General features: G+C 45.0%; 1 protein-coding gene across 1 annotated transcript; it reads left to right on the forward strand.

Annotated features, from left to right (window-relative positions):
• The first annotated feature begins 1056 nt into the window (after window positions 1–1056).
• Window positions 1057–1672, forward strand: LOC117074811 (trafficking protein particle complex subunit 2-like protein). The gene has a single exon (XM_033196661.1). The coding sequence runs from the start codon at window positions 1105–1107 to the stop codon at window positions 1519–1521; it is 417 nt and encodes a 138-aa protein (XP_033052552.1). The 5' UTR covers window positions 1057–1104; the 3' UTR covers window positions 1522–1672.
• The last annotated feature ends 13394 nt before the right edge of the window (window positions 1673–15066 follow it).

Consider the following 15066-nt stretch of genomic DNA (forward strand, 5'->3'; position numbering starts at 1 on the left):
GCATGCCACCGGATCAGACTTATGAATGTTCCTAATGGCACCTAGAATAGTGAATCCCTCCCAGAAGGTGTTCTATTTACTTTGTCCAAATCTGTCAGAGGAATCGCTATCTATGGCAGCTATTGCCTTATGAAATGTATTTCTTAAATAAGACTGAAAATTTTGAAGTAAATCAAAATTACCTTTTTTTTTTTTTTTTTAGACAGTGTCTCACTCTGTCACCCAGGCTGGAGTGCAGTGGTACAATCTCAGCTTAGTTCAGCCTTGACCTCCCAGGCTCAGGTGATCCTCAGCCTTCCTGGCAGCTGGGACTACAGGTGCACACCACCACTCCTGGCTAATTTTTGTACTTTTTGTAGAGATGGGTTTTCGCCATGTTGCCCAGGCTGGTCTCGAACTCCTGGGCTCAAGCAATCTGCCTGCCTTGGCCTTCCAAAGTGCTGGGATTACAGGAGTGAGCCACTGCACCCAGCCCCAAGTTACTTCTTGATGATCCATGAGCTGCAGAATGAATGTTGTAAGCAGGCATGAAAACAACATTCATCTCCTTGTACACCTTCATCAGAAGTCTTGGGAGACCAGGTGCATTGTCAAGAGCAGTAATATTTTAAAAATAACATATTTTTCTTAGCGGTAGGTCTCAACAGTGGGCTTAAAATACTTAGTAAACCATGCTGTAATCCTATGTGCTGTCATCCAGGTTTTGTTGCTCCATTTACATGGCACAGATAGAGTAGATTTGGCATAATTCTTAATTGTCCTAGAATTTTCAGACTGGTAGATAAGCATTGGCTTCAACTTAAAGTCACCAGCTGCATTAGCCCCTAACAAGACAGCCTGTTTTTTGAAGATTAGAAGCCAGGCATTGATTTCTCTCTATCTGTTAAAGACCTAGGTAACATCTTTCCCAATGTAAGACAGTTCTGCCTACCCTGATAATCTATTGTTGGCCGGCCGTGGTGGCTCATGCCTTTAATCTCATCACTTTGGGAGGCCAAGGCCAACAGGTCGCTTGAGTTCAGTTGTTTAAGACCAGCCTGGGGGCGGGGGAGCTGCGTGACCAGCGGCGGGTCACGTGATGCGGCGCGCGCCGGGCCTCCCAAGATGGCGGTGTGCATGGCGGTGATCGCCAAGGAGAATTACCCCCTCTACATTCGCAGCACCCCCACGGAGAACGAGCTGAAGTTCCACTACATGGTGCACACATCTCTGGACGTGGTGGATGAGAAGATCTCTGCAATGGGGAAGGCCCTGCTCGACCAGAGGGAGCTGTACCTGGGCCTGCTCTACCCCACGGAGGACTACAAGGTATACGGCTACATCACCAACTCCAAGGTGAAGTTTGTCGTGGTGGTGGATTCCTCCAACACAGCCCTTCGAGACAACGAAATTTGCAGCATGTTCCGGAAGCTACACAACTCCTACAGGGACGTGATGTGCAACCCCTTCTACAACCCAGGGGACCGCATGCAGTCCAGGGCCTTTGATAACATGACATCCATGATGATACAGGTGTGCTGAATGAGCTGTGCCGCCGGCCATCGCAGAGGATCCCACGCGCGACCGTGGTGGCCGTTGGTCTATTCTCGTCGCCTCTTCCTGAGTGGGACGCCCGGGGCTTTCCGGGCAGGTAGCTGTGCATGTTCTCTCAACTAAAGGTCTTGTGAGATGAGATTTGGCTTTTTCCTGCCGTGTCAGCCAAGGATTTAACTAAGAAGAATTCAACTAAGGACTTTCAGGGGTGTGGGCAGAGGTTTGGGATTAGATGGTGCAGGAAGCCTGTCGCCAGTTGTCCCGAAGAGGCAGAGGCAAGGACGCCTGGAGCCAGGAGTTCCTGAGCCTGCAGGACCTGTGACTATGTGGGTCGCCCATTGGCTGAACAGGTGGACTGGTCTGGAGGGGTCGGCCTCCTGAGCCCAGAACCAGCCTAGGATCTAGGGGCAAAAGGGGAGCCAGCGTGCCTTCCTACAGGGGAGGGCCATCCTCTTTCTGGACTTGGCCTCCATTCTTTGCATCTGGCCCAAAGTCTAGACTCAGCCCGGCCTGAAAAGAACCCTTGCGAAACCTGGGAAGCCTCGTGGCCCCGTGGCGTTGGCTCAGTTGCAGCCCCTTCCTGCCTATTGGTGCTGAGAGGGTTAGGTGCTGTGTCGCTTGATGACATGGCTGACTACCACCCAGGGCAGCGGCCAAGCCCATAGTGGTGTCAGTGCCGCCGGCCTCCTTGGGGTCCAGCTGTCAAGGCTCAGCCAGCTGAGGAGACCCCCCCCAGAGCTGGTTCCAGCACTGGTGCAGGACTGGAGAGTTTCTCAAGGACCTTGAAGACCCCAGGAGCCCCTGCAGCAGGAAAGGCTGTAAGGGGGTCAGCCTGGGGCAGACACAGGGAGGGGAACTTTCTCAATACATATTTGCCTTTTCATCCCATCCAGCGAGCACAGTGTTAATTTTATAAATTATAGAAGAAATCAGCAAGGAGTGTGTGTGAAAACCGCATGCCCCAGGCCTCCCCCGCCCCAGGGTGAATTGGAAGTCCTGTTGTGGGCCGAGGCACACCAGGCAGCTGGTCTGGGTGCATGTGGGCCACAGGCCACCCTCACAGGGTTAAATCTTTAAGAAGAGCCTCATGTTTGTTAGAAGGTGGGACCCCAGCCCAAGCACCTAGCACCTCCCCACTGCAGCCCAGTGTGAAATCTTTGCCTTTTAGTGGGGATCGCTCCTGCCTGAGTCCTGGCTGTGGTGGGGACTCTGCAAGTTGCTAACCCAGCATCCATTCTCCTTCCTCCCTACTAACAGAACTCGGGTGCCTCTGCACAGTTCTGACAGTGGGCAGATGAGAACCATGTCCTGGCCTCCCTGGCAGCCTGGGGTGTGCAGCTGTGGCAGGGAGGTGGGTGGTGCTAGGAGAGACTTGAGGGGAAGCTCCTGTGAAGGGGGCTCAGCTGCCACATGCAGGACCCTTCCCATTTGCCTTCTTCCTGTCTGGAACATGGATGTGATGGCTGGTGCTGGGACAGCTGTCCTGAGAGCATAAGAGTCACACCCTGAGGACAGTGGAGCTGATGCACAATGCAGGAAGGACCCTGTGTCTTTGCTGACACAGAACGCAGGAAGGACCCTGGGCCTTTGCTAAGGCAGAACGCGGGAAGGACCCTGGGCCTTTGCTGACGTACCAGCCCCGGACTACTTAAGTTCAGCTTTTTTAAATGTGAGAAAATAAATGCACCCCTCTCTGGTTTAAACACCCCCCCCCAAAAAAAAAAAAAAAAAAAGACCAGCCTGGGCAACATAGCGAAACCCTGTCTCTACAAAAAATGCAAAAATTAGCCAAGCATAATGTCACGGGCCTGTAGTCCCAGTTACTCATGAGGCTGAGGTGGGAGGATCACCTGAGCCTAGGAAGTTTGAGGCTGCCGTAAGCCATAATTGCATAACTGTACTCCAGTCTGGGCAAGAGAGGGAGACTGTCAAAAAGAAAGAAAGAGAGAAAGAAAGAAAGAGAGAGAGAGAAGGAAAGAAAAAAGGGAGGAAGGGAGGGAAAGAAAGAGGGAGGGAGGGAGGGAAGGTAGGAAGGAGGGAAGGAAGTAAGGGAGGGAGGGAGGGAAGAGAAAAATTTGGTCTGGGCACCGTGCCTCATGCCTCTTAATTCCAGCACTTTGGGAGACTGAGGCAGGCAGATCACTTGAGGCCAGGAGTTCAAGACCAGCCTAGGCAACATGGCAAAACCCTGTCTCTGTGAAAAATACAAAAATTAGCTGGGTGTGGTGGCTCAAGCCTGTAATTCCAGCTACTCAGGAGGCTAAGGTGAGAGGATCACTTGAACCCAGGAGGTGGAGGTTTGCGCCACTGCACTCCAGCCTGGCAACAAGAGTGAAACTCCATCTCAAAAAAAAAAAAAAAAGAAAAGAAAATAAAATCAAATCTGTTGTTTAGTGCAGTCTTAGATCTTTGCTAGATCCTCTAGATAACTTGCTTAGCTTCTACGTCAGTGCTTACGGCTCCACCTTGTACTTTTACATGATGGAGGTGGCATCTTTAAACCTCACAAACCTCATGAACCAACCTTTGTTAACTTTTCTTCTGGAGCTTTCTCACCTCTTTCAGCCTTCATAGAATGGAAGAGAGTTAGAACCTTGCTCTGGATTAGGCTTTAGCTGATTTAATCTTCCATCCAGACCACTAGAGTTTTCTCCATATCAGCAATAAGACTGTTTTACTTTCTTACCATTCTTGTGTTCACTGGAGTAGCACTTTTGACTTCCTTCCAGAACTTTTCCTTTGCGTTTACAACTTGGCTAACTGTTTGGTGCAAGAGGCCTCGCTTACAGCCTGTCTCAGCTTTTGACATGACTTTCTCCCTAAACTTAATCATTTCTAGCTTTTGATTTAAAGTGAAAGGCCTGCAACTCTTCCTTTCACTTGAACATTTATAGGTCACTCTAGGGTTATTAATTCACCTAATTCCGATATTGCTGTGTCTCAGGGAATAGAGAGGCCCTAAGAAAGGGAGACAGACAGGGGAATGGCCAGTTAGTGGAGCAGTCAGACCACACACAACATTTTTGGATGAAGTTCTCTGTCTTATATGGGTAGAGTTCATGGTGTCCCAAAACCATAACAATAGCATTGTAAAAGATCACTGGTCACCATAACAGATATAATAATAATGAAAAAGCTTGAAATATTGCCAGAATTACCAAAATGTGACCCAGAGACACAAAGTGAGCACACGCTGTCGGACATTGTGCTGGCAGACTTGCTCAACACAGAGTTGCCACAAACTTTCAATCTGTAGAAATCACAATATCTGCAAAGTGCAATAAAGCAAAGCGTGCCTGTGCCTAATATGTCCCCAGTTGTCAATAAAAGAGAACGCTTAGGGGCTAATTTTGGTCCTTGGGCAGCACCTTACAAGGCCAATTTAACTAAAGAATTAACACTACATTCAAAGCAAATCTCATGAGAAGAAATAATAAATGGTTAGTGCACATATAAAAAAGATTCGCACTCTGAATTCTAATTAGGAAAATAATTATTAACACAAAAGGAGGCTGGCTAGGTGCGGTGGCTCACGCCTGTTATCCCAGCACTTAGGGAGGCCAAGGTGGGCAGACAGCTTGAGCCAGGGAATTCGAGACCAGCCTGGGCAACATGGTGAAACCCCATCTCTACAAAAAAGTACTAAACAGCCAGGAGTGGTGGCACACACCTGTAGTCCCAGTTGCCCGAAGGGCTAAGGCGGGAAGATCACTTGAGCCTAGTAGGTTGAGGCTGCAGTGAGTTGTGATAGAGCCACTGCACTCCAGCCTAGGTGACAGAGTGAGGCCTTGACTCAAAACAAAAACAAAAACAAAAAACAAAAGGAGGATACATATATTGTAATATATTATTGTGAGAATATAAATTGGTACCAAGTTTGTAGAGAAAAATTTTCTAATATAGGTTGAGCTTCCATAATCTAAAAATTTGAAATCTAAAATGCTCCAAAATTTGAAATGTTTTTGCACATAGACATGATGTTTAAAGGTCATTCTCAAAGGAAATGTTGATTGGAGCACTTCAGATTTTGGATTTTCAGATTAGGGATGCTCAACTGATAAATACATGCAAATACTAAACAATCCAAAATCTGAAACACTTCTTGTACCAAGTATTTCACATAAGGGATAGTCTACCTATAACTACCACAATTTAAAATACATGTATCTTTTGACCAACAATTTTATTTCTAAGAAACAGCACTCTAGAGTTTAAAGGAGATACACGCAAGAATATTCACTAAAACATGGCCGGGCGCGGTGGCTCAAGCCTGTAATCCCAGCACTTTGGGAGGCCGAGACAGGCGGATCACAAGGTCAGGAGATCGAGACCATCCTGGCTAACACAGTGAAACCCTGTCTCTACTAAAAAATACAAAAAACCAGCCGGGCAAGGTGGCGGGCGCCTGTAGTCCCAGCTACTTGGGAGGCTGAGGCAGGAGAATGGCATAAGCCCGGGAGGCGGAGCTTGCAGTGAGCTGAGATCCGGCCACTGCACTCCAGCCTGGGCGACAGCGCGAGACTCTGTCTCAACAACAACAACAAAAAAAGAATATTCACTAAAACATGATTTGAACAAGTGAAAACTGGAGTCAATGTAAAATATTTGTTAATAAAAAAAGTTTCAGTAAATTGTAGTACATTCATGTGATGGTACATTTTATAACAATTTTATAAGATCCTTTATAACTATGACCCTATATTTATTATAAAACTGTTATAAAAAAATAGAACGACCAAGGCGGGCAGATCACCTGAGGTCAGGAGTGCAAGACCAACCTGGCCAACATGGTGAAACCCCATCTCTACTAAAAATACAAAAATGAGCTGGGTGTGGTGACACACGCCTGTAATCTGAGCTACTCAGGAAGCTGAGGCAGGAGGATTGCTTGAATCCAGGAGGGGAGGTTGCAGTGAGCCAAGATCGTACCACTGCACCGACAGAGCAAGACTCCATCTCAAAAAAAAAAAAAAAAATGAATGAATTTAGGTGGTAGCATATAGGTAATATAGTGTAAAATGAAAATAACAAATTATAGAATGAAATATAGCATATAATTTCATTTATTTTCCTTTATTTAAACAATACACATATATAGAATCTGCCAAAATTGGGGATTCCTCATCTCTCAGAGTAGGACTCTATTTTCATTTTTTAAAGAAGTCAGGAGATGAAAATAGAAGGATACATAGCATTATGAGGGTTTTGGGGGGGGTTGTTTAGTTTAAAATACACACATACACATACACACGTCTATATTTAGTGAGGGTGGGGGTTGTTTTGCAGTTAGACTTGGCAATGTCTTGATACCCACCACACCACCCCTGCCCCTCTGCCTGAAGGTGAGCTTGCTCAGTGATCTGAAGAGGACTGGGCCCCACAGTGAGTTCTGCTCACTCACTAGGCAATGAGCATCAATCAACAGGAGGGACATCTCTACTTCTGCTCAACCTCTGCCAAACTGAGCGAACAAATGTTCCAAAACGAGATGTTCTGATGCTTTCCATTAATTCTCTCAGGGCATAAATTGTGACACCCATGGTGATGGTCAGCTTTGGCCTCTTACCTCATTTGGGACCCTGAAGGACAGGCAGGTCTCTGCCCAGTCTTTTGTAGAAACACAAAAAGCAGCGTTGCTCTCTATATGAAGCAGCTTAAAGTAGAGAATTTCCAGAAATTCTCCTTTATTGCACATTATGAGTCCCATCTTCTTGGCAGGACCACATGGATCTTGCTGTACCTTGCTGAAGAATAACAGACAATAGTTACGGCCTGCTCATCTCACCTGCTCTGTGGAAAAACAGAGTCATTAAGTAACAGTATTAGGGATATCATGCCCCCCCAGGGGATTTCCGTAAAGACACACATAGAGGAAGGTCTAGAAGGAGACACAAGAAACCATCCTTGTGATTACCCAGAAGGAGCAAGAATAGTGAGGATGGGAGTAGGAGGGCCTTCTGTGTGTTTGAATAATTTACAAGTGATTATGACTTTCATAATTAAAACTCTTTTATTTCCAGCTGAGGATTCATGTTATATGCTCACTGTGTATATGTTAGAATGAACCCAAAAATATAATCTAAGGAAAATCTTTGCCCGGCATTTTCCAGCTCACCCCCACGGGGAAGCTGGGTGGCTTTCTATTTAAGTATGCATACTGGTTAGGTGCTTTCCTTTCAGAAGGGACATCAGTTCTCAGTTACTTATGCTTTACTACACCTTGGAACTTCCAAACTTCAAGTTCTCAGAAAATACAATCGTGAATTATCTGGTGCTGAATTATTAGCAAATGTTTAGTTGTAAAGATCACGTTGAGGAGAATGGCCTGATAGGAATGGGCTCACTCCATAGTCATCCTAAATTTTGTCAGGTTTGGAGATAGATCCTTGGAGAGATTTCTTGGATTACATTGTCTCAATACCCACCTCCCCCATGACTTGGCCCTTTGCTGACCGACATTTAGCATTTTGCCTTGAATCTATACTGAGAGGTGTTTTAAGAAATACATGGTCAGGCACTGTGGCTCACACATGTAATCCCAACACTTTGGGAGGCCAAGGCAGGCAGATGACCTGAGGTCAGGAGTTTGAGACCAGCCTGGCCAACATGGCAAAACCCTGTCTCTACTAAAAATACAAAAATTAGTCAGGTGTGGTGGCTCGTGGGAGCCTGGGAGTTCTAGACCAGGCTGGGCAACGTGGTGAAACCCCATCTCTATCTGCCTGTAGTCCCAGCTACTGGAGAGGCTGAGGCAGGAGGATCACTTGAACCCAGGAGGCGGAGGTTGCAGTGAGCGGAGATCACGCCACTGCACTCCAGCCTGGGCAACAGAGTGAGACTCTGTCTCAAAATAAAAAAAGAAGAAGAAGAACAACAACAACAAAAATACATTACATTTACCATTGTAGAAACTGTAGGATAATTGTTGAGAATGATGGAACACACTACCGAGTTGGGCACAGTGGTATGCCCCTGCAATACCTGCTGCTTGGGAGGCTGAGGTGGGGGAATTGCTTGAACCCAGGAGTTCAAGTCCAGCCTGGGTAACACAGTGAGACTTTGTCTCAAAAAAACAAACAAACAAAAAACCACAGACTATTCCAAAATATGGCACCTTGGCATATTGAATATTTTAAGCTGAAGGAATTTGAGAAACAACATGTACAGGAAGGATATTCTGGCCTTCCCTTGAAGCAAGTCATAAGATCCTCATGTGAGAGGTGCCCTCCCATACCTGGAGAAAAGGAGCACCCCTATCTCCATGGACACAGGAACACCAAAGGGGATCTGGGTGAACAGGCCATGCCATCTCCCCAGTTTATTACACTTAAGCTAGCTCATACTTTTTCATTATCCTATCACATTTATCCATGACGCTCTACTCTTCATCAAATGTAGCATAAAAACTCTGAATTGCTTCTTCAGCTCTTCATTTCCTTATGAAGTCACCTGTGTCATGTAAAACTTACATTAAATACATTTGTGTGCTTTTCTCTTGTTAATCTCTCTCTCGTTACACTGGTCCCAGCCAATGAACCTAAGATGGATAGAAGGAAAAGATATTTTTTCTCCCCTACAAGAACATTGTCTACATATCACAATAACACAGGAAAAGCTGGTTTCTTTTTGTGAGTACCTGGTCCTCTTTTATCTTATAGACACTGCGAGTATTGTAATTGCTTTGTTTTTCCCTGACCACTGGGAAATTCATTCATTTATTTAAATATTTGTAATTAGTTTCCTATGTACCAGGCATCCAGGTGGGTTCTGCAGATAACAATGATAAACAGAAATGAACATGGCCTGTGTCCTCATAGAGTTTATTATCTAGAAGTGAAGACAGACATTAATCAAATAATCACATGAATATAGTTACAGGTAATTATCAATGGTGATGTTTGGACTGCAGAGGGATCAGAACTTTTCTTGGAAGTCAGGGAAGACTTCTCTGAATTGAGATCTGCAGGATAATCAGAAGTTTGGTAGAGGATGGGAGAGGCAAGAAGCATTTTGGGAAGTGGGAACAGCATGTGCATGAGCCATGTGGCAGGAGGGTGCATAGGCACTGGAGGAACTGAAAGAAGAGCCCTGTGGCTAAATGCAGAACATTTAAGGGACAGTGGCATTAGCTGAGAGTGGAGCACAGGTGCCACTAAACCACTGAACTGTTTTAAATGACGAACCACATGAGCTATGATAAATAACTCAACCTTCCGAAGACTGTTTTCTAGAGTGAAAAACTCTGTTCCTTAAGCACATGGTGATGCTGAACTACCTACTGATCTACCATTAAAGCTACAAACAAATGGCCAGGCACGGTGGCTCATGCCTGTAATCCCAGCACTTTGGGAGGCCGAGACGGGCGGATCATGAGGTCAGGAGATCGAGACCATCCTGGCTAACAAGGTGAAACCCTGTATCTACCAAAAAAAAAACAAAAAAAATAGCTGGGCATGGTGGTGGGCGCCTGTAGTACCAGCTACTCTGGAGGCTGAGGCAGGAGAATGGCGTGAACCCGGGAGGTGGAGCTTGCAGTGAGCCAAGATCATGCTACTGCCCTCCAGCCTGGGCATCAGAGCGAGACTCCATCAAAAAAAAAAAAGCTACAAACAAATTTGAGCTAAACTTTCTCTAGGGAACAGCATACTGGAAATTTCCACTTAGGAGGAAGGCTATAGAAAAGGGGACTTTCGGGAGTTTTCTAAATCAGTGGGGTGCAGTGGCAGGCCTGTAGTTCCAGCTACTTGGGAGGCAGGGACAGGGGATAGGAGGATAGCTTGCATGTAGGGGTTCTGGGATGTAGTGCACTATGGTCACTGGGTGTCCACACTGAGTTTGGCATCATTATGGTGACCTCCCAGTAGTAGGGGACCACCTGGTTGCCTCAGGAGGAGTGAACTGGCCCAGGTCAGAAACAGAGCAGGTCAAAATTCTCATGCTGATCAGTAGTGGGACTGCACCTGTGAATAGCCACTGCACTCACAGTCAACATAGTCAGAACCTGTCTCCCAGAATAAAATTAAAAAATAAAATAAAAATCAAATTATGGGCTGGGCGTGGTGGCTCGCACCCATAATCCTAGCACTTCGGAAGGCCCAGGCAGAAGGATCACTCAAGCCCAGTAGTCTGAGGTTGCACTAGCTATGATGGCATCACTGTGCTCCGGCCTGGGCAAAAAAGCAAGACTTCCTTTCTAATTAAAAAAATAAGCCAGGCGCAGTGGCTCACACCTGTAATCCCAGCACTTTGGGAGGCCGAGGCAGGTGGATCACGAGGTCAGGAGTTCAAGACCAGCCTGGCCAACATGGTGAAACGCTGTCTCTACTCAAAATACAAAAATTAGCTGGGTGTGGTGGCACGCACCTGTAATCCCAGCTACTCGGGAGGCTGAGAGGCAGGAGGATGGCTTGAACCCAGGAGGCAAAGGTTGTGGGTGAGTGAGATTGCGCCACTGCAGTCCAGCCTGGATGATAGAGCAAGACTCCATCTCAAAAATAAATTAATAAATAAATAAAAATAAATAAAATAATGCACTGTGAAAGAACAGCCTCAGGTGTAAAGGTCCTATGATCGGTAACCTACAGGTAGCACTGTCCACCCTACCTTCTTAAGGATTTTGTTGACATGCACAGAATACTTACAGATAATACATAAGGCACTTTCAGATATATTATTTTGTTTAATCTGCACAACAAGGTTGGGATATATTATTTTTTTCTATTTTGGAAATGAGAAAACTAAAGCCAGAGAAATTAGGTATGTGACTTACTCAAAGTCGTATAGCCAGAAAATCATATAACTGGGATTCAAATTCAGGTAATCTGGTCCAATTCATACAAATCACACCAAAGAGATCTCAACAAGACTGAATGTGGCCCAGAATTGCCTAAGAGACCTTCAGCTCTTCATTTCAGCCCCAGGGTGGGGAGGCGGGGACTGGATCCACCGATCCTCATTCATGAACCCAATGTAAAAGAAATCTGGCCGGGCCCGGTGGCTCAGGCCGGGCGCGGTGGCTCAAGCCTGTAATCCCAGCACTTTGGGAGGCCGAGACGGGCGGATCACGAGGTCAGGAGATCGAGACCATCCTGGCTAACACGGTGAAACCCAGTCTCTACTAAAAAATACAAAAAAACTAGCTGGGCGAGGTGGCGGGCGCCTGTAGTCCCAGCTGCTCGGGAGGCTGAGGCAGGAGAATGGCGTGAACCCAGGAGGCGGAGCTTGCAGTGAGCTGAGATCCGGCCACTGCACTCCAGCCTGGGTGACAGAGCGAGACTCCGTCTCAAAAAAAAAAAAAAAAAGAAATCTTATCTTCTAAGGAAATGCCCTCACTTCTGCTATCAAGACAGTCAGATAAGACAAGGGAAGAAAGTAATTTACTTATTAAAGAAACTACCTCAGAAGGTCCTCAGCTTAAAAGAAGGAAGTAAAACAGATAAACCCTTTTGCCTAGAGAGATAAAAGATTCTGCTTCCCCAGATGGCCTTGACAGGGTGTGGGTTCTGTGAAATCCATACTTTATAAAGGGAAGGGAAATATCACCAGACTTTCCTATCTGTAGAACTTTGTTAGAGTCTATAAAGAGGAAAAATATAACATGGGACCAGCTGTCAATACTTCTGTTTTTAAAAAAGAAAACCACCTTTGGAACAAAATGAGACCACACTGGAATGGAACAGGACATCTTAGACTGACAAGTTCTAACTTGGTGTGTGATTATTAAGAGGCAACCCCCCAATCCTGCTGAGTCAACGGGCAGAATCTATTTTCAGTTTCCAACTTGTCCTGAGACGCTCTAAGTCTCTTGCCAAGTTGAATCAGTGCAGCATCTGTGGGTACTGATTAAAAACTCTACATTACCTAGGAAGAGAGCAGCAGAGAGTGTCAGGATAAAAGCATCCAAAAGTGAAGAAAATTCGCCAACTATCTAGTCATGGAGCCAAATCATTTGTTAACAGCAGGAAAAGGAAAGACCTGCTCTGGTGGGTCCAAGTCTGTATTCTCTGGGCAACTAGGTGTCTTTTTCTACTTCTTCTGACAGTCCTAGGCAGGACACTGGCCTGAGAATCAAGGTCTCATTGGAGGCTTCTTTGCTTGGGTGCTTGACTTCGGCTGCCCCTACCTCTTGCTGAGACTGTGTTCTTACCTCCTGACCACCCCTTCTACTCACTGGGTTCCTAACCCTGCCTGACTTTCGGCATGCCTGGTCTTCTAAAGCATTCTCCTTTGGGGTTTCTGATCTCTTTTGTTGCTATGTGCATGCCTAGTTTCTGGCATACTCTAAATTCTGCCTGCCTTTGGCTTCTAGGTCACTAATTTGTCCTTTGGTTCTTGGGTCCTTCTCGACTCCTGTTTTTCCAACTTGCTGGCCCATTGCCTGGCCAAGACTCTACTTGCAGCTTCCTTCACCTATTTGATATTTTTAAACCTGTTTTCGCAAAACACAACCATTGTTCACAGTCCCAGAACTGACACATATTTAGAGCTTGAAGTGGAGTAATCGAGAGGAAATGCCTTTTTGGAAAGAGGAAATGCAGGATTAGAGTGGAGGCAAGTTTAGTCTTCTTTACAACTGAATCTCAGGAAGGCAATAATGGAGAATATAAAGTGAAAAATACCTGAATTCAAATAGAAATCCTTTTATTGTTGGTAATTTAAGTAACAAAATAGTAATCTTCTAAGAATAATTTAAAACAAGAACCCTGATAGATCACTACTTTTTTTTTTTTTAAGACAGCATCTCACTCTGTTACCCAGGCTGGAATGCAGTGGTGAGATCTTGGCTCATTGCAACCTCTGCCGTCCAGGGTTCGAGCGATTCTCCTGCCTCAGCCTCCCAAGTAGCTGGGATTACAGGCACCTGCCACTGTGCCTGGCTAATTTTTTTGTATTTTTAGTGGAGACAGGGCTTCACCATCTTGGCCAGACTGGTCTTGAACTCCTGACCTCATGATCCACCCTCACTGACCTTCCAAAGTGCTGGGATTACAGGCGTGAGCCACCATGCCTAGCCTGATCATTCCTTCTTAATAATATTCTGGGGTTTTTTTTTTTTTTGAGAGTCAGAGGATGAGGAAGAACAAACGTTCTGTTTTTCATATCATGAAAATGTAGCTCCTTTGAACTAAATGTTTTTAGCTCATTATCAAATTTTGAATATATGAATTTAGATTTTTAATGGGTAAAATAATTTAAAATTCGCAGTTACAATAACTTATTTTTAGTATCCCAAATTTGAAACCAATGTTTAATTTAAATCTAATTGAACTGTGCTATTTTCATAGCGATTCACGGGCTCCTTTTGAAAGGTTTAATTTTAGGTTTTAGGAATTTAAGACAGATAATTCTTAAGGTACCCCTATAGTAATCAGTTCAAAACAACAACATGTTTTTCTTATAGATAAATATGTAATACACTCTTGTCCCTTCAAAAATGATGAATTATGTGACTCTAGAGTTGTATAGCTGTGATTTTCCTTAGAATCAGAAAAACAAATCCAGTCATTTCTATGTTTGCAAGAATAGTGAAACATTTGTTTTATTTTAAAGTGAGTAGAGCTAAGTAGCAGAAACAGATACGGAGTTTGCCTGTAATAGAATTCTGGGTGTGCACTTCACAGCATGACCTTGGGCAAGTTACCCAACCTTTTCTCACCTGAGAAAGATTTTTAACCAACTCCAGCCACACATGCTGTGACCTTGGGTTCTTTCTGTGAGTCCTTATTCTTGTAACTAGAGATAACTGTGCTGTGCAGGCAACTGGAAATTAAATTTTGCCTTCATACAGGTGGTGGTTATAGACCCTGGCAGTCTTTGAACAGACTTCCCAGCTACCACCTCCAACCTGCTGGCCTAAATTTCAGCGGAGTCTCTCCCTCTGAACTACCTGCTTCTGTGTCAACTTGATACTATCCAGCTGCTGCCTAATCCAACACTGACAACTGCTTTCACGAACTATAGCCTGATACCTGGAACTATTTTGAACACTTATTGGCCCTGTCAGCATCACCAAGTTTCAGTCCATCCCAGCGGACATGTTCAATGCTGGTTCTCTTCTCCTCTTTGGTATTAGCAGGCCATACTTGGCCCACTCCAAGATGTCAGATGTGTGATTCTGTATTGTATAATCCTACAGCATCAAGAAATAGTTAGATTATATTTATTACAGTGTTTCATAAAACAGAGACATGGGTGTCATAGTTCAAAAAGATCTCTATTAATGTAACAATGGTCAACAGTTTTACAAGAGTTGGTGCCTTAAAGGAACTAGTTTTGTTTACTGAGAAAATTAATTTGTGTGGAAAGCTCATTTCCCTATAATTCAAAAATACATTTTTACCTAAAGCTTTTTGGGAAGGTTTGTTGAAGATGCTGGCACTCCATTGATTTGTTCAACAACAAGAGTAATCAGGCTGGGCGTGGTGGTTCATACCTGTAATCCCAGCACTTTGGGAGGCAGAGGAGAGCGGATCACCTGAGGTGAGGAGTTTGAGACCAGCCTGGCCAGCATAGTGAAAACTTGTCTGTACTAAA

The sequence above is a fragment of the Trachypithecus francoisi genome, unplaced genomic scaffold (genome assembly GCF_009764315.1).
Source record: "Trachypithecus francoisi isolate TF-2019V2 unplaced genomic scaffold, Tfra_2.0 Lachesis_group5, whole genome shotgun sequence".
Classification (NCBI taxonomy): domain Eukaryota; kingdom Metazoa; phylum Chordata; class Mammalia; order Primates; family Cercopithecidae; genus Trachypithecus; species Trachypithecus francoisi.